Source organism: Thalassophryne amazonica, chromosome 19 (genome assembly GCF_902500255.1).
Source record: "Thalassophryne amazonica chromosome 19, fThaAma1.1, whole genome shotgun sequence".
In the NCBI taxonomy this organism is placed as follows: domain Eukaryota; kingdom Metazoa; phylum Chordata; class Actinopteri; order Batrachoidiformes; family Batrachoididae; genus Thalassophryne; species Thalassophryne amazonica.
In genome coordinates, this window is record NC_047121.1 from 37,943,225 (window position 1) to 37,968,265 (window position 25,041).

The window sequence follows — 25,041 nt, forward strand, 5'->3', positions numbered from 1 at the left end:
CAGAGTGCCGCGCTCATTGGACCCACATCTCCGCTATTTTGGCATTGTGGGATAGCTCACCCACAGGTTGAGCTCGCCGGACTACTTTCACCACCCTGCTCAGCGTGCCGCTCTCAGACAGATCTCTTTCAGTGCAGCTTCTTGTTCTGATTTTAACACGATGTTAACACCCAAGTCTTTCATCGCCAACTGTAAATGGTAATCAAATCATTCCAATCGTATCTTTCTGAACTCTTCCGCATCAAACTCTATCGTGAAGCTGCTCATAAACTTTAAGTTTCTTAAATATTTATTACGGCCACTCTTAAAACTTGTTATTTTTATAATTTTGTTACTGTAAATTTTAGAATAGATTTAGATGAGATATACTCATTATCTCACAGGAGTATATCACAATTATCTGGGAACTAGTTTTTGCGCAGGAATTCATCAAGCACATCGTCCGCGGGCGCGTACTAACACAGTATACCTAGAAACTGGACAGTTGTTTGGCCATAACGAGAGTCCACTTTTAGCTTGCCATAAACTAAGCTAGTGGCGCTCGTCAGAGTGTGCGTTCTGCACTTTGGCCACAATGGCGGCTCTTTTGGAATGCTTTCTGCAGAAGAAAGTAGACATTCAGGCAGGCTTGAAGTGGTTAAAAAACGCAGAGGTATGTTGAAAAATTATTCCCAGTCACACGAACGAAGTCTGTGTTATACTTCTCCTTTTCCTTGACGTGGAATACGCGATGTCATAGCTAAAAAGTCATTGTAAACAAAACTTTTTAGCTTGTAAGCTCCAACCTTCAGTTCATGTAAGTGTAGTTTTTATGTTAGTGGTAGTTTAAAGAGTCGGAATTCAGCTGTTTGTTCCTGTGTGGCTCTGCAGGTGTTAGCCAGAGCATTGTTAGCTTGTTGGAACAGCTGCTGACAGGCTGAATGCAGCATCCCACACTTCTGTGTCTGTCTGTCTTTTCTGTCCACAGGACCATGAAAGCCCATCATTTGGTGAACCTGAGGTAACAGTACACAGACAAGAGTTTGTCCCCTTTCTCTTAAATTTCCTGAGAGACCAGAGCAGTCAGGCTCTCACTCACGGTCCGACTACACCTGCCAAGACCCCCAGCCGACCCAAACCCGCAGCACAGACCCAGCGCTTCGGTGAGCGCCGAGGGTACCGCTCTGCAGAAGGGGGGACGGGTTCCCGTAGTGGCAGCAGGGTCCAGCTGTTTTCTCCTGTCCAATCGGTGTCCCCGGGAAGTGAGTCGGACGCTGCCAGTCAGTCTGGATCTGACAGTCTGAGTGGTGTCAGTTCCTTCAGTAGCCCCTCAGGGTGGAGCCCCGCCTGGTCCTCCAGGCCCTTAGGTTTCGAGCGCAGGCTCGGCCAGAAGATCATTTTGGGGGACTACCTGGTTTCCCCTCCAGAAACTCAACACAGCCTGACCTCTGTGTCACAGAAAGGCCGCAGGAAGGGTGGAGCTATGGTGGCTGGTGCACAAGGGAGATATGGAGGTGGACGTGGAGGACAACACAGTGAGGAGAACGTGCGGATGGAGAGCGGAGGAAGGCGAGCTGGTAGAGGAGCAGGGTACAGCAGGATGAACGAGCAGGTTTCTCCTCCATCTGCGACTCCACTTAATTTGAATAACTTAGAGGACTTCCCCCCTGTTGGGTCTTCACTCATCACACCAGTGTGAGTCCCCTCAAATCAGAATTAAATGCTAATTTGATTACACTGGTCGTCACGATTTTTCTTGCATTGAGTTCTTCAACGGATTGGGTAATTTGGGGGCACTGAATCCGAAGCTGGTCTTAGTCTTTGCCAATCACATCACATTTTTGAGATATGAAAACCTATTTCTTGTATCAAGCATTGAAGTAAAACTTACAGTCTCGCACACCTCTTCGGCGGCATAAACGGTATTATGGCTCTTGTTCACATTTTGCGAACCTGGTTTAAAAACTATGCTTTTGAAGCTGCTTTTGCATGATTAGTGTTGTCAAACTTGTGAGTGCATGAGCAATTTTAATGTAATCCATCAATACGGAACATGCAGACTGCAAAAAAGTGTGATGTGATAGAGGAAGTCTGAGCTCCTGTTCGGATTCAGCACCCCAAAATTACCCTAAATCAGTTCTCAAAGTCCATGCAAGAAAAACAAAATTACTAGTTTACCTGTGTTGTCATTACAGCTTTTCCTGAATGCTTCAATTTTATTTTAGGGCAGTCAAACCGTCAAGAAGAATAAACCCAACACCAGTCAGCTCAGAGCGGCCACATTGCAAACCAAAGACCTGCTTCACGTCCACGCCTTTCAGTAAGATGTCTAGCCGCCCGTTACTGGTTGATAAATTGGAAGCGTTCCAAACAATGGTCAGTTTTCTAAGCCTGCAGGAGGAGGAGGATCAAAAACTACAGATGAAAAAGTGAGTGGTCAAACAATTCTACTTACCATAAACCATTTTCACCTTTTGATTCGCCAGAGAAAAAGTTGCAGTGGAAGAAAGTCTGATTATGCATTTTACCAACCCAATGCTACATATTTTCTACTGTTAATCAGATTTTACTTCAACCTGGAAACCTTGAATTGGTTCAAACAAAAACAAAGTAAGCTCCCATAGCCTAATGGCTGCAGTGGCGATGGATGTTAGAGTCCCACCATTTCTAGGGCACGACTGAAGGGTGGTGCCCATCAGACAAAGTTTGACTGCCATTGGGCCAAGTGAGATTCACACCAGATTCTGCACTATAGTCAAATGCTCTGACCGCTTTGACATGCACCCCACTGGAAAATATTCGCTGGACATATAAATCATTGCAATATCTGCACAGTCTCACTGAAATAAGTTTGAGATTTTTACTGCATCATGTAAGCACAAATTCTCCTAAGCCAGTTGGTGGTTTTTATTGAAAGTTCGAACAGTGGTAGGCCACCATTATGAAGATGTGCATGAAATAAAATAATTGCAGTGGGATGCTCTAAAGGGAGATGGTTGGACTTCTGTTTTTGATGGTTCCAATGATACTGATTTTTGGAAGTGCAACTCCTCTGGATTGATTGATGGAGTTTATTGTTGTCCCCTTCTGCAACAGGAAACTATATTTTTGGTCATAGAACTTCACCTCTGTTCTCAGCCTGAGTTCCACTGCTCTTTTACATAAATTCATGCTGTGGCCTGTATTGTTGTTATTATTACAGTTCTGCTCACCACCCTTATTCTTAAAAATGAATACTAGATATCTTTGCTCACAGATCAACATTTCTGTTTGTATCTGCTGTGTCATAATCAGGACTTTTCCTGTCTTTAGGACTAAGCATGCCCAACAGGTCTCCTCTACGCCATCGTCATGTCTGGAACCTTGCACCCCAACGAAGTCAGGATCCACAACAGGATCAAAGGTTACCCCAGACATGCAGCCAATCTGTCCAGAGCCTTCCAAAGTCACTTTCACCTTTGAACTCGATGTCTTGGCAAAGCTCTATTGTACTTGCATTGTTGGTAAATATCCACAAGGTGGAAATATTGTTCCATTTCAAGAACCTTGAATATGAAACTGTATATTTAACCAGTGTTGCCAAAATAACTTTGAAAAGTTACTTTTTTAGTTGCTTTATACAGTTACTTTATACAGTTACTTCATTAGCAGCTTTATGCAATTACTTTATTAGAAGCTGCAGATAACTTGCAACTAATAAGGTAACTAGTAATCTAACTTGGTTACTCTTAAGATTGAGTAATCAGCAAAGTAACTCAGCACAGTAACTAATAGTTACTTTTCCGAGTACTCAGTCTGAAAAATAACCAAGTTAGATTACAAGTTACTTTATTAGTTACATTCAGCTGCTGCCGACAAGTTGTCTGCAGCTGCTAATGAAGTAACTGTAAAATATAACTGTATAAAGTAACAAAGTAACTTTTCAAAGTTACTTTGGTAGCACTGTATTTAACCCAACTAGCAGCTGTTATTCTTTTTTTTTTAATGCACAAATAAGTTAATAAGCTTTTCACAAAGTGTTTTTAATAAAGTAAGGAACATTTGTTTGTTTATTTTGAAGGCTTTCAGAGATAATAAAATTAATTTTCTGTGTGTTTTCCTATCTTGTAGAAAACCTGGTGCCAAACATTTTTCTGGAGCTTTTTTTTGTGATGCAGTTGTTAACATCTTGGTCCCCTCACATTCACGGCATTGATGAAGAAACCTTGTGCGCTGTGAATTCAGGTTGATTATTACTTTCTGCTATGGCTTTGTAATGTATGTTGTCCGATTTTCAAGTTTTGTGTTATTTTCAATTTCAGTTTGACTTGAAAGTGAGACAGCAACCTGCTCTGTTTCAGATGTTCTAGAGAGAGGTTACCTGAGACATGTACACAACTGTGTGTATTTTGCAGTGAAGGTTTTGGAGGATCAGTTTCAGTGAGTATCTTTCTTCGTTGTGTGATAATTCTGCTTCATGTCTGTCATGCATAACTTAAGTTTTCCTTGATGAAATGACACCAGCGGCATCTGTGAGATGATTAACAACCATGTCTTCATGTGTCAGCTTGCTGGCTCATTTGGACAAGTGCACCTTGCGTCTGCTATCGGAGAATGAAAGAGTGGCAGCTTTCTCTCCGTGGCTTCGAGACCGCCTGACTGAAGCCCAGGAAAGGAGCACAGCCAAGGTGGCACACATTGTCATGCTGTAGGAGTTATGGAAATATTGACATTCTCATACAGGTCCCAAATCATAAAAATTAAAGACAGCTTTTACAACTGTTGTTATTCTTACATTTCCAGGACCTATAAAAATATTCTCCATACCCACTTCTACAACTTTGACCCCATTGTTATTTTATGATGGCATAAAACATTTCAGGTATATGTATTTGTATGATACCGTATAGTCCTGACTCTGTGTCATACCAGAGTATTAGTCGCGTCTGTCTGGGTCCTTAAATCGCCTCTGCTTGAAAATTTAATGAGGTTTTTTTTTACTTATTTATTTTGACAGATGGACAAAACAACAAATGGTAATGAAAAGATAACCTCATTGGGAGACATAATAATTGATAGTTTTTCCTCAAGGTCAATACTGACCATAACCAGTGTCGGTGTGACCAATGTCAAACTTGTGCAAGATCTTAGTGAGGTGACCTTGTGTACCAAGTTTTATTTTGATACAGAAATTCTTTGAGTATCTTGTACACAGTGACCACACGTAGTTCTAGGCCTTCTGCAACACAAGTAATAAAAATGTTACAATTGATTTAAGAAGTGTTTAAGTGGGTAGCTGATGGTTTTATGTTCTTTGTCTGTTCCAGGTTTCTCTATCAGGTTCCACTTTTATCCACTCGGTACCCTTCCAACCTGATACAGACAATAGGTCCAACTTCAGCAGCGACAAGGCTTTCCACACGTTTAAGAAACAGAGGTATACCATTTTAATTTATGTATTTGGTTATGTCTGTGAATTACACATTCTCTTGGGGTCAGTATAGATGAATATCCCATTTGAATTGAATCCTATTGAAATGGCAGTAGGATTAAACTACAGGGATTAAAGTCCTCAGTCACTACGATGGGTTCCATCAATTGGGCTGGCAAAAGGCAGGTTTCACGCCGACGCCGGCCTGATGAAAAATCAAGGCTGGATGCAAGATATAAAATTTACCACGTTCAAAAATTGATTATTAGAATGTCTGTTGTTTTTGTTGTTGTTGTTGTTGTTTTTTTGGGGGGGGGGGGGGGGGGGGGGGCTGTTTTTTTTTTTTTCCTCCTTACCCTCCTGCCAGCGAGTCCCTGCATCTGTTCCTCTGTGTCCTGTTTGTACTCTGGAGGGGGGAGGGTGGTGGTATGTTTGAGTGTCTCACACCGAGGCGATGACCAACACGGTGAGCAGAGTGCAGAGTTTTACAAACATATTTTTAAACTTTTCTTTCAAAGTCTGCTCAGAGTGTCTCTGTGAGTGTCCTTGCTGTGGTTAAACTAAAACCACAGCTGCAGATCTGTGGCGCATAACAACAAACACTAGCCCCCCCACCCCCCCAAAAAATACATCTAAAATCTCATTCTGAGGACGACATAACGTAAAATGTGCTCATAAAACCTTACCTCTCAATCAGGTCATGCTTTCTACATGAATACACAAATTCAGGAGAGCATCTATACAGGAAGAGAGTGTTGTGGGATGATGTGCCCTCCACAATACCGCTTGATCAAAGATCCACTTTTGAAGACATTTATCATACTACTACTTAATAATAAGAACTTTAACAGCTAAAATGTATGCATTAGAAAAGAGCAGCAATGATTATTGAGTGAAATATAATCTTGTTCAGCAGGAGAACAATTTGCTGTTTTCTTAGCTGTCTCCAACTTGTTTTACATTAACTCCTCAGATGTGATCGCAAAAGGGTTTATAAAAAGGTAAATGGTGAACAGTTAATGATTTGGCTGTGAAAAAAATTGTCTTTTTTTTTTTAATGCTTTAATCACTGAAACTAACTGGCAGGTAGAGTTAAACTAAGTTAACTAAAGATGCTTCATGTCTCTGTTGCACATTTCTAGTGAGTGGAGTGAACATAGGCCAAAATAGGTCTGATCATTCTTTTCTCTCTTGCATTTGAGTTTCCTTTTATTTTCTCAGAGATGTTTTTTATGAGCTTCTACGAGAGTGGGAGGACTGTCACAAGGAACCAGGATGGGTCTTTGAGATTGCTTTGGGGAACAGGATCAGGCAAGTTTCAACATTTTAACTTCTTTTCCCTCATAAGGATAATGCGTCTGCTCTATGCACATTCTTTGTGAGTGCCCTCCACTATTTTAATTTTCATTTGGTTTATTTTCAGAATAATGATGAGTCAGCTAACCTCTGCAGGAAACCATTCACATTTTGCCCGCCTCTTCCTGAAGCAGCTTGTTCAGGTAACCTGGAGCGCTTCGTCCACACTTGGACAGTGAGGACTTTACTCTCTGATACGAGAGGTTTGCTCCCTTGACTTCCCTTCAACAAGGACAGATTTGTGTTTATGTAATTTACCAGACCTGTGACTCCAGCAGCTGGCACCAAAATAATTAAAATGTGTTATTATTATTAGATGTGTAAAGACCCCCGTGGCAACAGCTATCCCAGGGAGACCCATGATGCTGACCTGCTGGGCATGTTGGGAGCTGAAAGCCTGGGGCGCCTAAAGCGTCTTGAAGAGCGTCTCATTCAGCCTCAAAGAGTGGGTGGTCCCTGCCCTCCCCCATCATTTCCAGGCCACCAAGAGTTCTTCAGGGACTTCCTGCAGGCAGCAAGCTGGTGAGATTTTAAACTCAGACAAGTACCACGGAAGGAAAATCTCAGCTGCCGGTGAGGTTTGTTGGTTGGGATGTTAAGCCCCGGTCACATGGCACTAATGAAGGACACTGAAGCCGAAACAAAACAAGAAATCTGGACTTATGTTGACTTTCAGAGACATTGTTTAACCGCCGTCCAGCTTCATTTCTGTAGGTGGCGCTTCACCAGAATTTTCAAAGATGTGAATGAATCCTGATGACAACTTCAATTCGTCCATATTCCGTTTTGCTTTCTGTCTTGACAGTTCCTCATCGTTTGTGTAGTTCTCATACCATCACCGTTCCTTTTGATTGTCGTCCAACTTCCCAAGTCCAATGTCTTGCATGAACATTGACAATATCTAAACGGATTAATAACTAAAGATCCAACAAGCTGAACGTGACTCGTCCATGTATGGGATGAAAAGCAACGTTTTCATACAGAAACGATAGCAGCAAGAACGTTTGATCAACTACTTCAACTATTTATGCACGTTGCAGCTGTCTCTGGCCGCAACGTGCATGTGTGCGCACATTGTTGTAGTGAAGACAGATCTGTTGTCAAGACAACTGGCTCGCAGCTGCAAAGTGTGAAGGTTGCCGTTCGCTTCGTTTTTCTTTTGTTAGTTTTGGTTTTGTTTCTGTCTTTTATGCGCTCTGCACTCGCAGGCTTTTTGGTGATAGAAGTGCCGGCTCATTCGTCCACAATTTGTGGCTCATTCGTCCACAATTTGTGGCTTTGTGACTTTTCCTTCGGTCAGCTAACGCCGTGTGACCGGGCCTTTAGCAAAAACTAATGAACTGAATTCTACAACTTTGGTGAAAAGGTTACAATGTTTCACCATTGTATACTCCCTGAGAGGTGCTAATGGTACTCGACTAGTCAATAAATGATTTTCATTCATTGGCAATTAGCATTTTTATAGAAAAAGAGGGAAAATCCACACACTGGTTTAATGCTCCCAAAATCTTTTTATTGACTGATAAAGCAACATTTCAACTTCAAGGTCTTCTTCAGGCAACTGTACAAAGGACATGGCAGGAACAGTGTATTCGTAGACTGAATAATCAAATGTGGTAACACCTACACCAGCTGTGTCTAATTGGCATCAGCCGTCTATTAATCTTATTTATTAATCGTTTTTCTGATTAGCATTTTTAAGCCTTTATTACAATGACCGTGCAGAGAGAGATGTGGGAAAGGTCACCCAGGCTGGGATTCAAACCTGGGGGTAATACAAATCTCATTTTGCGGCAGTTGGTGCACACTTTCACCATTCAACCACAAGTATTCCCCCAACACTAATTTTTAGTCTTACTAAGTAAAATGCAGTGAAAAAAAAACTTGAGGCAGATGTTCAGGATGTGGAAACTGTAGATTCTTCAGCTAGTTGTTGAACATTTCGAGTGATATTTTTCCATCTTTTTAATTGTAAGTCTTTTGTTCTATACCTGTATAAGGAACACTGAAGGAAACCTACCAAGAGTTAAACCATATCATGGCTTTGAAACCGTGATTCATCCTGAACCTTGAGGGAGGTGTACTGTTGTGCCCCGAGTGGGCATCATGTTTCTTCACACAGATGCTACCTTAAAGCTGTGGTCACACTAGCTACATGCTACAGATGAAAAGTGGCAACTTGTCATTCATTTTCTGTGAGAGTAGGAGTTTTGTAGCGGCAAGAGACAACTGTTGCTCTGCCACCAGCTAGGTGGAGCCAGAATAGACCAAAACTGTATTTTATGCAAATTCTGAGTGGCACGACACAGCAACTACCAATTCAAGCAAAGAGATGGCGGAAAATACCCCAAATCAGCTGTTTCTGTATGAATCGAATGTGTTTCTCATATATTTTGTAAAAGTTTGCGAGAAAAAAAAGTACTTCTAAAACTAAAAACTCTATTTTTGTAACCAGATAAAATTTACCTAGCCATGTAGCCGGTACGCCCGGCAACATCCATCAAGCGACAAAGCCAGCTGCGTGTCGCCGTCATTTGTAGCGGCTGTAGTGACATAATGTATTAGGCAAAACAAAGTTGCCTTTTTTTTTTTTGATCTGGTGCATCAGTTATTCACCATCTAATCTGGTGTTACAAAATGATAACATTTTTAAGTTTTTGCTGACACAGTGTTTGCTATGATTGAGTAATCCTCCTACTCAAGTACATTTTTCCTGTACAAACCCAACACTTATCCGTGCAGGAAAATGTGTGTTGGTGGAGGTCTGCACTCTGAATGAATGTCTGCCTATTATGCATTTATTCTGACTGGCCGTTTAAGTTATATGTAATCTTAATGGTGTATGTTGCTATGCTGTAAGATATTTTTGCCAAAAACTTATCATAAAATATTTAAAGCTGCATGCAGGTGGCCAAAAACTGATTTAAGATGTATCTTTATGTACAAAAAAATCATCTTGAGGTTCTTGGAGCACTCATTCAGTGATTATTTACCTTCTGTGTACCAGCTGCCAGCTGAACCAGCACCTGCAGGATAGTCTGTGTCAGCAACTCCTCCAGCTTGATGATGTTTCCATCCAGAGCCCAGTGGCTTCTATTGGGGAAGAGGAGGGAGATGGAGACATGGAGCAGCAGGTATGTTCGAGTCAGACATGCAAATAATATTCAGAGTTTATGATTTGGTCTTGATGTAACATTTTTAATTTAGGGTTAGATTATGACACTTAATCATCCGAGAAGAATGTTTCCTTCTGGAAACCTAATTCTTACTATCATCAATCCACCTTAATTTCATGTCTGCTGTTTGTTTCTAAATTGCATCTGTGGTGATCAGGATGAGAAGCAGCGGTTCTCCTCAGTGCTGCTTCTGGCTCGACTTCTGGCCAAATTTGTGGGATTTATTTCCTTTCTGCCTTACCAAACATCTGACAAACCATCAAAGGAGGTGCAGGAGACGGCTATAACCCTTCGCAGCAAGGTGAGAAATAGAACTTAAGTTTTTGTCCTCATGCTAAGGGACAAAGCATGTACAAGAGTCAGCTGAAAAATTCTGCTTCTGATGCCATTATTTTATTAACAAGCAAGATATTGAAGAGAAACAAGAATAATCTACTTCATGATTATGGCTACACCAAACAGTTTTTGTCCTCATGCTAAGGGACAAAGCATGTACAAGAGTCAGCTGAAAAATTCTGCTTCTGATGCCATTATTTTATTAACAAGCAAGATATTGAAGAGAAACAAGAATAATCCTCTACTTCATGATTATCGCTTCACCAAACAGTTTTTGCCTGCAATTTCAGAAATGCGAAGAATCGCCTTCAAACTAGCACATGCACACAGTAGTTGGTAATAAATGGCAAGTACACAAATGTGCATTTAAAATAAAATGCTGCTGTTGAACTCCTCACGGCGGAGGGTTGTGCACTCATGGGCATTCTTTGATGAATGAGTGTTGTCTGACATAAAAATCCAGCCATGGGACTTTTGCATGACCTCCAGCTGAAAAGTACTGATGACCATTTTTGGAGACTGCAGTGTCATCATCCTCACAGAAATGTCGCAACAATGCCATCTCCAACCGCTATGTCGGCATGGCGAAAGGTGCCAACACCCTCGAAGAGGGTTTGTCCCGGGAAAGACACAGTTCCCTGGCATGACACCCAAGTCAACAAACACAGGATGCATTGCAGTGGCTCAAATTCTACCAGATCTTACCACACCGCCGTACAGTCTGGATCTCATGCCCTTCACTTTTTCCTTTTACCCTAAGCTGAAAGAACACCTGAAGGACACTGTTTGATGATGCGAAGGTGCAACTATCTGTGCATTGCTAATTTAGAGAGAAGACACCTGATTTCTTCACCGACAGGATGCATAAACTTGTCTGGCGTTGGCGTAAGTGTGTGGAAAATGAAGGTGACTACGTGGAAAAGTCATGACACTGCCTGATAGAGAACATGCCAAGCTTTAAGCAAATACAGTTGTCTGTAAAAGTTTTGGCACCCCTGATGATTTCCATGATTTTCTTTTATAAATCATTGGTTGTTCGGATCAGCAATTTCAGTTAAATATATCATATAGCAGACAAACAGTGATATTTGAAAAGTGAAATGAAGTTTATAGGATTTACAGAAAGTGTGCAATAATTCTTTAAACAAAATTAGGCAGGTGCGTAGATTTGGGCACCCCAACAGAAAAAATATATCAATATTTAGTAGATCCTCCTTTTGCAGAAATAACAGCCTCTCAACGTTTCGTATAGCTTCCAATGAGAGTCTGGATTCTGGTTGAGGGTCTTTTGGACCATTCCTCTTTACAAAACATCTCAGGTTTGTTGGTTTCTGAGCATGGACAGCCCACTTAAAATCACACCACAGATTTTCAATAATATTCAGGTCTGGAGACTGAGATTGCCATTCCAGAACGTTGTACTTGTTCCTCTGCATGAATGCCTTAGTAGATTTAGGGTCATTGTCTTGTTGAAAGATCCAGCCCCGGCACAACTTTAACTTTGTCACTGATTCATGAACCTTGTTCTCAAGAATCTGCTGATGGGTGATTCTTAGACTACGGGCACTTATTATGTCCTTTGATCATATTGTATGAAAAACAGAAAAAAGGGGAAATTTCACACTTTTATAAGTTATCTTTACAATGAAAGTGTGTTAAGAAATTTGTTCTAGTAGTCTATGATGACTTTTTCACCTTTTTTCAGCATCATTATATGCAAATATTGCCGTTTTGTGCTTGTCCCACACCCAGACTTTTGATCTTCAGTGATTAAAAATGAATGGTAAAGAAATGTTTTTTCTAATGTTTTAAAATATCTCTGAATAAAATATCAGTAAAATAATCAAAACATAATTGGGGTATTCAATGTCATACAACTGTTGTGATTTTTTTTTAAACAAAATGTAGTTGTCCCACACTAGTGCTGTAATTTCCATCCACAACACTGTAATGTCCCTTTAAACAGTTTGTATGAAAGATTGTTTGGGTAGTTTCTATGGAGATAAACAGTGACATCAGAGCACATGTATATAGCGCCAAATCACAACAAACAGTTGCCCCAAGGCGCTTTATATTGTAAGGCAATGGTGTGGTGGAAATTACATTTACAAGGCCAATAGTGCCCGTAGTTAAAGAATCACCCTGATACTGACTGGAATCCATGTGACCCTAAACTTTAACAAGATTCCCAGTACCTGTACTGGCCACACAGCCACACAGCATGATGGACCCACCTCCAAATTTTACCATAGTAGCAAGTGTTTTTCTTGGAATGCTGTTCTTTTTCAGCCATGTATACCACCCCTTGTTATGTCCAAATAACTCAATTTTAGTCCATAGCACCTTATTCCAAATTGAAGCTGGCCTGTCCAAATGTGCTTTAGCATACCTCAAGCGACTCTGTTTGTGGCGTGTATGCAGAAAAGGCTTCCTCTGCATTACAGCATCTCTTTGTGCAAAATGCGCTGTATAGCTGAACGATGCACAGAGACACTATCTTCAGCAAGATCATGTTGTAGGTCTTTGGAGCAGGTCTGTGGGTTGACTATGACTGTTCTCACCATCCTTCAGCTTATCTAAGATTTTTCTTGGCCTGCCACTTCAGGCCTTAACTAGTACTGTGCCTGCGGTCTTCCATTTCCTCACTATGTTCCTCACAGTGGAAACTAACAACTGAAATCTCTGAGATAGCTTTTTGTATCCTTCCCCTAAACCATGATGTTGAACAATCTTTATTTTCAGGTCATTTCAGAGGTGTTTAGAGGATCCCATGTTGACACTCATTAGAGGAGATGCAAAGAGGGGAAACATTTGCAAATGGCCACCTTAAATACCCTTTTTCATGATTGGAGTCAGCTGTGTAAGGTCAGTGGTCAATGAGTTTACCAAACCAATTTTGTGTTCCAATAATTAGTGCTAAATGTATTCAAATCAATAAAATGACAAGAGTGCCCAAATTTACACACCTGCCTAATTTTGTTTAAATAATTATTGCACACTTTCTGTAAATACTAGAAACTTCATTTCACTTCTCAAATATCAGTGTGTTCGTCTGCTATATGATATATTTAACTGAAGTTACTGATCCAGACAACCAATGATTTATAAAGGAAAATCATGAAAATTATCAGGTGTGGCCAAACTTTTGCATACAACTGTATGTGATGTTTATGGGTATATTGCCCTTATTGACATAATCACGTAGGAGGCAGAACTTTTGAGCTGACCCTTGTTAAAGTCATTCTTTAACTTCTACATGCAAGTTATTGTCATACTAATATGAATGCATATGCTCCTATGTATTTAAGTTAATGCAAAATCTCTTTGGCTGTTGGCCTTTCAGAGTGTTCCAGTGCTTGATGTGTGTGCTGTGCTAAATGACAGTATCAGGAGGAGACGTACCATCCTTACTGTGCCATGGTTGGTGGAGTTCCTCTCCATGTTGGACTTTGTTGGTCCTGTGTTGCTCTGCTACAGGACTGCATTAGGCACACTGCTTCTCCTGTACAGGTTGTATGCTATATTTATTTATAAGTAAATTCATAGTGACTATGTAGGTCAACAAATGTTTTATCAGGTACCCAAATTAATATTGATGATGAGCTTGTGCAAACCAACCTGATTTGCAGTTTATCATCTTCCGCTTGCTGCTTTGTGCTATTGCAAACATCTGTGATGCTCTTTGGAATCAAAGTATGGTTCTCAAGTATGTTTTTCAGTGTTCTGCCCTCATTGCTTCATATCTTAAAAATAACATTAGCCTCAGAGAAGCAAGTATATTTTCAAAGATGTTTGTCATGTTGTTTTGCTATGAAAAGTTTCATTGTGTTGTAGGAAAATGTTGCTGGGCAGATCTGGAGAGATGAGTTACCTAAACAAATTGCTGATCATGGCTGTGTTGGGTTGGCTTTTCCAGGTGAGATGAAATCTAGATATTATTTACTGTATTTCTTTTTATATACACAGATGTTACTTTTTAATTCTGTTAGTCATTAAATTTTCTTAGTTCTTTAAATTTTAACGGCTTTTCTTTCTATTTTTTTTTTTTTTTTTTTGGTATCTTGTGTAGATCCCAGTAATTCCTGAGGACATTTTCTTCACTAATGAGTTTACTGAGGTGGCTAAACTGGATGACAGACACACAGCTGCTGTTGGACTTGTATGTGAAATATGCTTTCTAGTATCCCCAAATTCTCACTGCTTTTTATTTTATTTATTTCCAATCCAGCCGATGTTTTTCTTTTACCTTTTCTAGGACTGTATTCCCCTGGTGGATCAGCAGCTTCTCTATGTGTGCTGTCCATTTCTTGGTGAGTGTATTTATGCAGTGAGGACATTCACTAAGGTATGATGAACTGCTTCTTCCCCAGAGCTGTGACCTCCATCACCCCCTCTGCGCACACACACACTCCCTAGCTAAGACACCCATGCGCTCACATCCTGCAGAATTGCACTTTACTGCTGTTTGCACCTTTTAGCTTCTATGTTTTATGCTGCCCTTTTTGTCTGGCTGTTAAAGCCTGTTTACTGAGAAGCACTAAACGGAATTTCATTATACAATGTATAATGACAATAATGTCTAATTTAACATTTGTCAAACTTTACTGTAATCAGATATCAACCTTGGATTTGCTTTGGTGACCCCGAGTGCAAACAAGGGAGCAGCTGAAGGGACTTACTTTATATATATTTTATATTATATTTTTAAACTTCACTCATTTGCTTTAGGGCTCTGTCACACCTTGAAGATTTAGCCAGCGTATGTGAACATATGAAAAATATGCTGGATACATTGAATACTTTATGCAGTTGTCACACCATGATGATTTAGCCAACATATGCTGACAGCCCCATTTCCACCCAGTGGTCCGGGTCGATACTGCATGGTATGGTGCGGAATAGAACAGTTAAGTCTGTCTTGGTTTGCGTTTCCAATGCCGGCAGGACCCTTTCATTTGGCAGGCGAAACACGTAAATATTGACGAGCACATCATCGAGCACATATACGCTGTTGCGTGGCCTCTCCATTCCACATGGAGACCAGAGTAATTTAACACTTTTTAAATTTAATTGAATTTTTGTCTTGGTGGGTTTCGTTTTCATCACGTGTAGACTACTTAAGAATCAACTGGTGTCCGTGGTAAACGCTGAATGTGAATGAATGAGGCGCTGTGACTCTTTCAACTTTTAAAATAAGTTAATTGTCTTGTGGCACAAAGCACCGGTATTCGCTGGTTCAGGCTGAAAAACACACAAAGAACAGACAAAACAGAGGAACTTCTTTTAAAATGCTGTTTTAAAAGAAGTGTTTTCAGACACTTTTCCAAAATCAGGACACTTTGTGTGAAGATGTTTTCATCAGGCTGTGATTTTGAATCCGACTGAAACGATGTAACTGGTCATATTAAGACTTTATTTTTACTTAGTGTGTGAATGTTTTAATATTTGTAACAGTCTGAACTGTTCTCATAAGGGCTGCAGCTTTCAGTTGTTGAGCCAATCAATGGACAGCATCAATGGACGTATTTCAACTTATGAGTAACTTACAAGAAACGTGTGTTAACAATCACATAATTTACCTACAACTTATGGCCCGCGCATGCAGGACGTATGACTCATACGCTGGCATATGTTGAAAATATTGTGCATGCCCAAAATTTTTCCGACATACTCACTGTATTATGATGTATATCAGCATGCTTCAATGTGCTCTTAACTTATACAAAACTTATCCTTAACTTATTAGATGTACGCCAGCGTATGCCAGCATTTTTAATACGGTCGGCATAAATGGCTAAATTGTCGAGGTGTCACAGGGTTGTTACTTGATCACATTATTTTATAACAAAGCAGAAAGTTTGTGGAATGCTTGCATCATGTGGGTCCTCGCTGTCATTGCAAATAATGAGCTATGAAACAATATGCAAATAATGAATGTTTGCGAGTTCAGTGGTACGAATATTTAATTTGGTGAAAGCTGGAACATTCAACTTGTGTTTGCCTCTTTGAATGGTATGTTCCAGCTTTCACCGAATTAAATATTCGTACCATTCAAAGAATGTAAAAACATTCATTATTTGTTTTATATAACAGCTAAAACAGATCCTTGTCATTTGATATTATGTTAATGTATAAACAACAGAAAAGGAACTTATATTTTGGTGAGTCACTGCTGCTTTGACATCAACAATCCAACAAGAACTTTAAATAGGAGTCCAAAAATAATTGACGATGTAGTCCGTGATGCAGTGCACAAACTTTGTGTACTAAAAGACTGTGTACTTCCTCAGTGCAGCGAAAAAAATCATGTCAGAAATTTGTCCAGCTTTTCATTCTAACTTCCTCCTAACAGCTCTTCATGCCTTCAGACAGCTTACCACGTAGTGGATTTGTTGTTTGTTTTTTGTGTGTGTTTGAGGAATTAGCACCGTCAGTTAGCTGCTTTTAAATTGTCGTCCGTCAGCAAAACAAACCACTATGTTTAGCTAAACGCCGCCCCCACTAGTGGCTGGAGTTCACAGCGTGCAATGGTACAGAATGTATGGAACCAAATTTGCACTGTAAATGGAACCAAATTGCACACTACATGCAATGCAACACAAATGGGAAGAATAATTCATGTCATGTGACATACAAAGCACCAATCAAATGACAAGGATCCACTCAGCCGTTATATACTAGTAATTGATGTGGCTCAATGTTCTGCCTTGTTCTTATTGGTCCAGATGAGTTTCGTAAGCTCCTAGCAGCTTTTGTGTCTGGAAGCACAGCTAAGAGTGGAGGAATTATTCGCAAGATCACTCCCACTTCTGCTGAACTCAAAGATGTGTCAAGGTCCAACAGGTTACAGCAGAAATTACAGGTTAGTCAACAGAAGGTGCAACAAAGGGATGCATATAAATGTTTATTTAATAAACCAATCAGAAAATTTTCCCTTCATGAAGGTGGACCTTGAGCAAGCCTTCTTTCATAACCAGCCCCCATCCTTGCGCCGCACAGTGGAGTTTGTTGCAGAGAGGATTGGATCCAACTCCGTCAAACATATGAAGTTAGTGACTTTCCAGCTGACTGACATTCATGCTTTTTATTGTTCTTTATGTTCATCAGCATTTCAGCAAACACCTTTTTAGAATTAAAAGTCCTGGTATATGCTGTAAAAAAAAAAATTTTTTAAACATTTTGTCTTCTTGTTGTTGCTGCAACAACAACAGAGTTTGGCTTCATCTTAAAAGATAGACAGATTCTGTTAATGCAGAGACAGAGCAGTTTTGTATCATATGAACAGGAAAGACTGCCATGTGCAAAACACTGGCAAATGTAGCTGGAGTAGAACTTTATCAAAAACTGAGTGACCGTGCATGCACGCAACCTGGGAGAAGTCACAGAAATGTCTGTGACAGCTCTGAATGTTATAGTCTTCATTGTTTAGTTTGTACAGCCTGTGTATGAAACAACACTCTCCTACTGCGTAGTCAGTCACAACTTAAGGCTAGAGTGGCACAGAGAAAGACATTGTGAAAAAGAAGACCTGAAGTGTAGGTTAGTCTCCCAAATGGCACCTAGCCAGCTCAATTATGACAAAGCACAAAAACCAATTGTCCTGTTATTTTTTGTCGCTTTTAAAAATGGAGGATTACAAATAAAAAATGCTTCTTTTTTTTTTGGCACTGTTCTCCGAGCTTATGTGCAAATTAGTGGTGTAACTGATCATAAAACCCACAGTTCGCATCATTTTTCAGTTCAGAAATAAAGAGAGAAACATCACTTTGCCTAATATTGCGTTTAGACATAGGCACTATGCGTTACGAATGTCATATTTCCGTCATTCATGGCAAATTCGTGGCATTCATAATGTGACTAGGGTTCTTAACAGTGCGTGTTAGTTTGTTACATTCATGATTTTTGGCTGCCAAAAAATCTACCACGAATGTCACGAATCACCCTCAATTCATGGAGTTTGCAACTGAGCGTGACGATGCATGGTGATTAGTGGTGATTCGTAATAGAGCGTGACAGCATTCGTAGTGTGTTCTTGATGGTTCTTTGAGCCCAAACTGTCACGAATTGACACGAAAGCTGTGAAGAACTGACACAAATTGTCACGTGATGATTCGCAATGGTGCGCAACAGCGCGGGACAATATTCGTGACCGTGCGTCATGATTTCTGACGATTCACCAGCAATTCGTGCCATTAATCGTAACGTGGTAACAGGTTGCAATAGTTCGTGACAGCACGTGATGCCTCTGCCTCTCGTGCCTCAGTCTCATGATCTCTGCCTCATGATCCTCTGTCATGAATTTAGATTTGTGGCATTTGTGACTTGTCATTGTGTGTAAATGCAGCATTACCATTTCTAAAATGACTTGAAAAACAATAAAAACAAAGAAATGTCGCCCATGGTTTTGAAGGAAAACAAGTTGTTTGATATTTGAATCATATTTTGAAATACAACACATAATTGTTGTTAAATGTCAATATGAACAGTACAGTGAAGAAGCAATAGCCTTTATCAGAATCAAGAAAAACTAATGAAGAAAGAAAGCAAAATGTATAGCTTCCAAAATCTTTTTCAAAAAGTTGAGTCTCTAGATTGTCTGGTGAGCGGTATCAGTAACTTTACATATCCTCTTTCTGGATAAATACATTAGTGCTCACCACACCGCTCGGCAAACATCAGGAAAAGTCATGCGTGTGTAAGTTATGGAGGTTTGGTGTTCAACATCACCAAACCTGTGGAGTATGTGAACTTACGTGTTTGTATTTTGTGTCTCTGTTGGGGATCTTTGACAGGGCTACATTCGTGAATGAGTTGGTGGACAGAGGTGAGAAGATGCTGAGAGAAGGACTGGAGTCTCCACATGCCAATCCTTCAAACCTCTGTGAGTCCATCTGTGCTCAGCTGTGTGTCACGGGCATGGAAGCCCTGAGTAGAGCTACCAGGTACAGCAGCATATTTTACAAATAACTACATGGATATCTTTGTTCCAGAGGTCCTTGAATATGGATTGTCAAATGTCTTCTAAGAATAATTGGTCTGTAGGAGAGGGGTTATTTTTTTTAAAGCCTGGCTACAAAAAAAATGGCTTTTCTCATCTTGCACTATTGACATGTCACTTTTTTATGATCATTACTTTTCTACTCATCTCCTCCATGTAATTCTACAGATTTTGCAGTGAGAAGAGTCCTGAAGCTATACAAGTTTTGCTGCCTCATGAGACATCTCCTGCTGTATGTCCATTTCAGTAACATGTATTACAGTGCAAACCAATGTATCGAAGAGGAAACTTTGTCTTTGAGAGATGAGTGTTTCACATACAGTGTATGACTCACCAACTTCATTTGACCTTTTTGCAGGTCCTGACTACATCTGAAAACATTGCAACACGTCTCGCAACAGAAAAGGCCTGCAGCTGGCTCTCTGCAAATATTACAGGTGAGTCAGTTGGCACACGTAACTCACTTGATGCAGATATTCCAGTGAAATGCTTTTCATGTTTGTTTATTGTTAGTACTTTGGGCCAAGGTCTATAGCTGTGTGCTGTTTTTTATTTTTATTTATTTTTTCTGAAATTTGGCACAGACAGTCCTTGAGGGACTTTATGGTCCATGGTAATTTGGTAATTTTCTCCAAAAAGGGCAAAAAATGCCATTGATTACGGAATAACAGTTAACTGTTTCTCTAATTTAGTGTAAATATTCTTTGGGAGGCTGCCTACAGGCAAGAAAAATGTCATTGTCCTTGAACTGTGTAAGGGCCCCCTACAAAGGCACAAAAGTGTAATTTTGCACTTTTCTTAATTTAAAAACTGCTCAGTAAGGTTTTGTCCATGGTTTTCATTGACCTTGAATTATTAATGTGACTTTTTCTGTATTTGAACAAAATTACTCATCTTTTTGTCTTTTGACCTTATTTTTGTGTACTCCATTTTGACTTTCCAAAAAATATATCCCATAGGTTGTAATTATACCATTTTAATTACTTTTAATGTAATAATAATTTAAAAATAAATAAAACTTCCCCTTTATTATTGAGTGCGAGTGCTTTTTGACACTAATGGGTCGCCATAGATGAAGAAGCGAACAAGGAAAAACTCATCTCGCAATCGTTGTACTTGGCGTCCAAGCTACCTTGGTTGTCCAGCATTCCACATGCATACTGGCTGTAAATATTGCTCGTGGTCGCCTCGGGGGGGAACGCTCACTTCATACCATGGCTTCAGCTTCTTGTTGGCAATCTGTACCACCGCGCATCTGTGGTTATCAGTAACAAGTGGTAAGTTACGGGTCCAGCTCGGTAAACTTCGGCCAAAGCACACTCTCAACCTAGCGGATGTGCCGCTTCTTGCACCAGCTGTACCACTGTTAATAAAATTTGGCAAAATAGAAAATAAATAAATAAATTGATGCGGGCCGATTTCAGCATGCAGGCAGGGTTGACAAACTGTTTTTTCTTTTTTTTTACAGGGCCAAATATGACAAAGCTAACATGCAAACGGTTATTCAAACTTGCATAAAAGGTCATCTGAACTGAAGAGGGGAGCAAACGGAACCGCTGATGTGATGAAGGGCTGCAGTCAGTCGTGTTGCTGACATTTTTTTGTTCCTTTTGTCCTTATCTCACTATCAGCACTAATACGGCGAGAGTGGAAAAGCAGGTTTGACCGTGTGACGAAGACTTTGTCTTGTCTGGTTGCACCAGACTCTAGAGATGTAGAGGGAACTGAAGAGGAGCTGATCAACCAGGAACCATCCACGATCCCCAAAAGAAAACATGGAAGCAAAAGAGTGACATCTTGCCCTCCACACTGCAGCCACAGTGCTTCTCTCCCCTCTGACGTCCTCAATGCAATGAAGGTACATGCATAGCTACTGAAGGGGTGACGTTAATGGTTTGTTAAGTGTGGCTGTAGATCCTTAATTAGTGGGGAATTTTATTTAAGTTTTTACCAAGTAAATGAAGACATTTTGGTAAGATTTCCTTCATTTCTTGTTTTCATTTTCTTTTGTCTTGACTTCGCAGCATTGTGTAATCATTGAAATTCAAAGCTAATTTAGGATCTGCATGCAGAAATATTAATTAACTCTGAAGCTGAAGAAACTTCCTTGATTTTTTTTTTCTTATTTCTTTTTTTTTAAATGTAGGAGGTGTTGAGCATTGCAGTCGGCCCCAGAACCGAAGACGAGCTGCCAACTGTCACTCAGCTCAAAACGCTGCTGCACAGAGTGGGTGACACACTGACCTGCAGAAAGGTACATGTGAGGCACCATGGCAGTAGAATCCCTATGAAAAGTGAATTGTTTGTTCGGTCATGGTCCATTTATTCTTGGTAATTGTCATGATTTTACCTGCACACCACAATAGAAATGACACATTCAAGATGTGATTGAAGTATGGACTTTATATTTGAATTCAAACAGTACAATTGTTGAGGAATTATCGCCATTTTATCCCACCCCCCCCAAAAAAAATTCAGTTGCCAAAAGTATTTGGACACTTCAACCTTGAGAACGCCGACATTCAGGTTAGCATGCTGCTACATGCATGCAGGTTCAAAAAGCCTTGACGCGTTGACTCGCAGCGACACATTGGTTTCGCATAGGTTGCGCAATGTTCACGTCTAGTTCACAAATTTAATGCGTGCCAGAAGTTTTGAACATTTCAAAGTTTTCTTTGCACACTGGCTCACATGTGCGCACAATTCACGCACAGTTTGAGTTTACTCATTGGCACGCCAGATTGTGTGCCAGTGCAGGAATCGTGGAAGTGTCAAGGTGCCTTTACACTCAGGGACAGGGTGAGAAACTCGAATGTCCAGGAGGGACTTGGAGTGGAGTCGCTGGTTATTTTCATTGAAAGGAGTCAGTTGAGGTGGTTCAGGCATCTGGTGAGGACACCTCCTGGACATCTCCCTAGAGAGGTTTGCCAGGCACGTCCAACGGGAAGGACAAGCTTTATTAATAGGTTTTGGTTGAGTTTATGGTTTCAGTAAATGTGATCCATGCGTATTGTTTAATGTCTGTGACCTTGTGTAATTTGCACTATTTCCCTCAGCGTCCACACATTTATTAAAAGGTAATGATAAAATATTGTCAAACAAGCAGTAAAGTCTGATTTACTGAGTGACGATCAAACCGTCCCTCTTATCTCTTCACTCAGTTCTTAACTGTGACGTCAGAGCAGATGCTACAGACCTCCACCGTGCTCCTGGCCTGTAAGCTGGGTAAGTGTGTCTGACTGTCAGTGATACTGTTGTAGATATTCAGATGGAAAGTTGTGCTCAGAACAGTTTTATTTCCTGTTGGATGATGAACATCGGTGTTTGCACTCAGTGTCTGCAGAGCTGCCAGTGCGCTCTATGTCGGCGTGCGGTGGAGCTGGTGCACTGAGCCCAACTCCTGGGTCGGTGTCCGAGGATCCTGTCCGAGCGGTGCTGGAGCAGCTTACTGAGCTGTGGCAGATGAGCTGCTGTTCTCCTGCACCTCTCCACCTGCTCTTCAGCCCACTCACAGTCACCGCCGTGCTGAGGGCCACAGACATGGAGGTACGACCACATGCAAATTTCTAGTTGGTTTTTGTTGACACTTGTTTTTGTACTCTCACCTGTCATTGTTCCCATGTGTGATCCATTTTTCCCCCCTCCCTCTTTGAAGTCAAGCAACTACCTGTTCCTCATCAGAAATCTGGTTCATAAAGGAGTCCTGGGTGAAGAAATAGCGATGTTAATGGAAGAAACTCTCAAACCTGGATTTGCCACTGGTGAGGGTTCATCCGCTTCATTTTCACGTGTTCTGTGCAATATCCATTCGAATTTTAAAATACTTTTTGCATTTTTAAAGCTTTGTCCTGTATTTATTGGTGCCGTTGTCATTTTCTCACATTTCAGAAGTTCTCAAAGCTGCAAGTGCAGCCACACTGATGTGCAGGTTTTACTCCAAGCAGTAGGGGGCGCTACATGACAAGCATAAGGATACACTTGAAGCCTGTTTTGTGGGAGGTCTGTGCTTCATGTCAGTGTGTTGCTGATTGAAGAAATTGATTTTTTTTTTTTTTAATGTAAAAACAGGCCTTCTCAGAGTCCTCTCCTTTTTCCTTTGCAAATGTGCTGATGATGTCACAAAGCCCTGCCAGACAGGATTAAAGGCTAACAGTCTCACTTATGAGACCTGTGAAAACTTCTGAAAGCAAACACTGAACAAAAGGAATGAACAAAATACTGCAAATTTCTAATGCTGTCAAGTTATTAGAAAACACACAATCAGAAAATCCGGAGCATTTTTGCAAAAAAAAAAAAAAAAAAGTTTCACCATTTCTTAACTGTCCATTTTACCCTCAGAAGTTCGAAAACAGTCACTGTTGTTAAAAACACATTTTTGTAAATTGTATCAAAGCATTTGATGCCATCAGAGAATACATATAAGTATTTTTAGTGTAGCAGCACCTTTCACACTGAGCCTTTGACCGCCATCACTAGTGACTGCATGACTATTTCATGAATGCAAAAAGTGCATTTGTGATTGTTTTTGTTCATGTTGAACGAGCATTCTTTTCTGTGCTGCTTTTTAAATCAAACTTTTTTATGTTGCCACAAAGCAAAATATAGTAATAAAGATATATTCTTAAGTGATCACTGTGCACTGTGGTTGTAATTTTCTATAAAGATTGTACAGTTTGACATGGTCCTGTTTATTTGTTTTATATATATATATATATATATATATATATATATATATACAGATTGAACTACAGTTTTTAGATTTGTGGATTATATTCCAACCCAAGTCCAGCCCACTCATTTTTTCCTTAGTAACATCTCAAACTCTAATGCATAAATGTCAAACTGATTCCAGAAAGGTCCAAGAGGGTGAAGGTTTTCTTTGTAGCCACGAACTCCATCAGGTGATTTCATTGATGAATTCCTCTCTGCTCAAAGTGATGTTAATCAATGAACTCACCTGATGGAGTTGGTGGCTACAAAGAAAACCTTCACCCTCTTGGACCTTTCTGGAACACCTGAATGTACACTGGAAGGTCCCACTGCCTTCTGGGTTGTAGCTGCAGTGTTTTATTGTACTATAGTAGTGTTGCCCCCTGGTGGTAAGTTGTACAGGTTTGCATGCACAGCTCAAAAGTAAAAATCTGGTTTAAAATTAATATTTTTGAGGGCTCTTTTTACCCCACAGCTGACAGCCAAAAAGCTGCTGTCATCACTCAACCCCTCATCCACATAGTGACACCTGGGTAACGGATCAAGTAGGGGAATGCCTGTTGGGGTGAAATACGGTGGGGACCTTGTGTGGTCACTACAATAACCAGGATGTTTCCAGGAAGCCTGAACATGAGATGGCGAACAGGGCTCTGGTGAAACAAGAACTCAACAGCAGAGGAGGTGATAGCTTGTAACCCAACGGCTGTGAAGGCGGATGAAGGTTGCAGCAGGTCCTCAGACCCTGTTCATCTGGGATTTCCCAGCCATTGGATCAGGCTAAGGATCTGTTAAGGACTATGCTGGTGTGCAACAACATTCCCACATTAAACAAACCCAAGCACAGGCATCTCTAGCTCAACCCTGGATCTAGATGTTCTCTGTGTCCACGATCCGGTCTGGGAATCACTCGAGAGAGTCTTCCTCGCCACTGAGGGATTGCCATGACATTCCTCCTGTCCTTTGTGTCCATATGATGACATAAATGCATTAGCCTTTGAATTGGTGAAGGGATGTTCATCATTTTACTGTCAGTGATGCATATTAGGAAGAACTGGAGGCTTTTTGAAGATTGGTCA

General features: G+C 40.5%; 1 protein-coding gene across 1 annotated transcript; it reads left to right on the forward strand.

The window, feature by feature from the left end:
- Nucleotides 1-522: 522 nt before the first annotated feature.
- Nucleotides 523-23,885, forward strand: cdan1 (codanin 1). Its single transcript, XM_034159995.1, has 28 exons — nucleotides 523-652; nucleotides 968-1,674; nucleotides 2,205-2,408; nucleotides 3,292-3,482; nucleotides 4,090-4,203; nucleotides 4,320-4,398; nucleotides 4,526-4,646; nucleotides 5,286-5,395; nucleotides 6,611-6,700; nucleotides 6,813-6,888; nucleotides 7,062-7,267; nucleotides 9,753-9,879; nucleotides 10,079-10,222; nucleotides 13,601-13,767; nucleotides 14,092-14,173; nucleotides 14,327-14,416; nucleotides 14,513-14,567; nucleotides 16,983-17,119; nucleotides 17,202-17,305; nucleotides 19,050-19,199; nucleotides 19,424-19,487; nucleotides 19,614-19,692; nucleotides 20,887-21,113; nucleotides 21,402-21,509; nucleotides 22,417-22,480; nucleotides 22,590-22,801; nucleotides 22,911-23,016; nucleotides 23,144-23,885. The coding sequence occupies exons 1-28, from the start codon at nucleotides 575-577 to the stop codon at nucleotides 23,200-23,202; spliced, it is 3,951 nt and encodes a 1,316-aa protein (XP_034015886.1). The 5' UTR covers nucleotides 523-574; the 3' UTR covers nucleotides 23,203-23,885.
- Nucleotides 23,886-25,041: the final 1,156 nt, after the last annotated feature.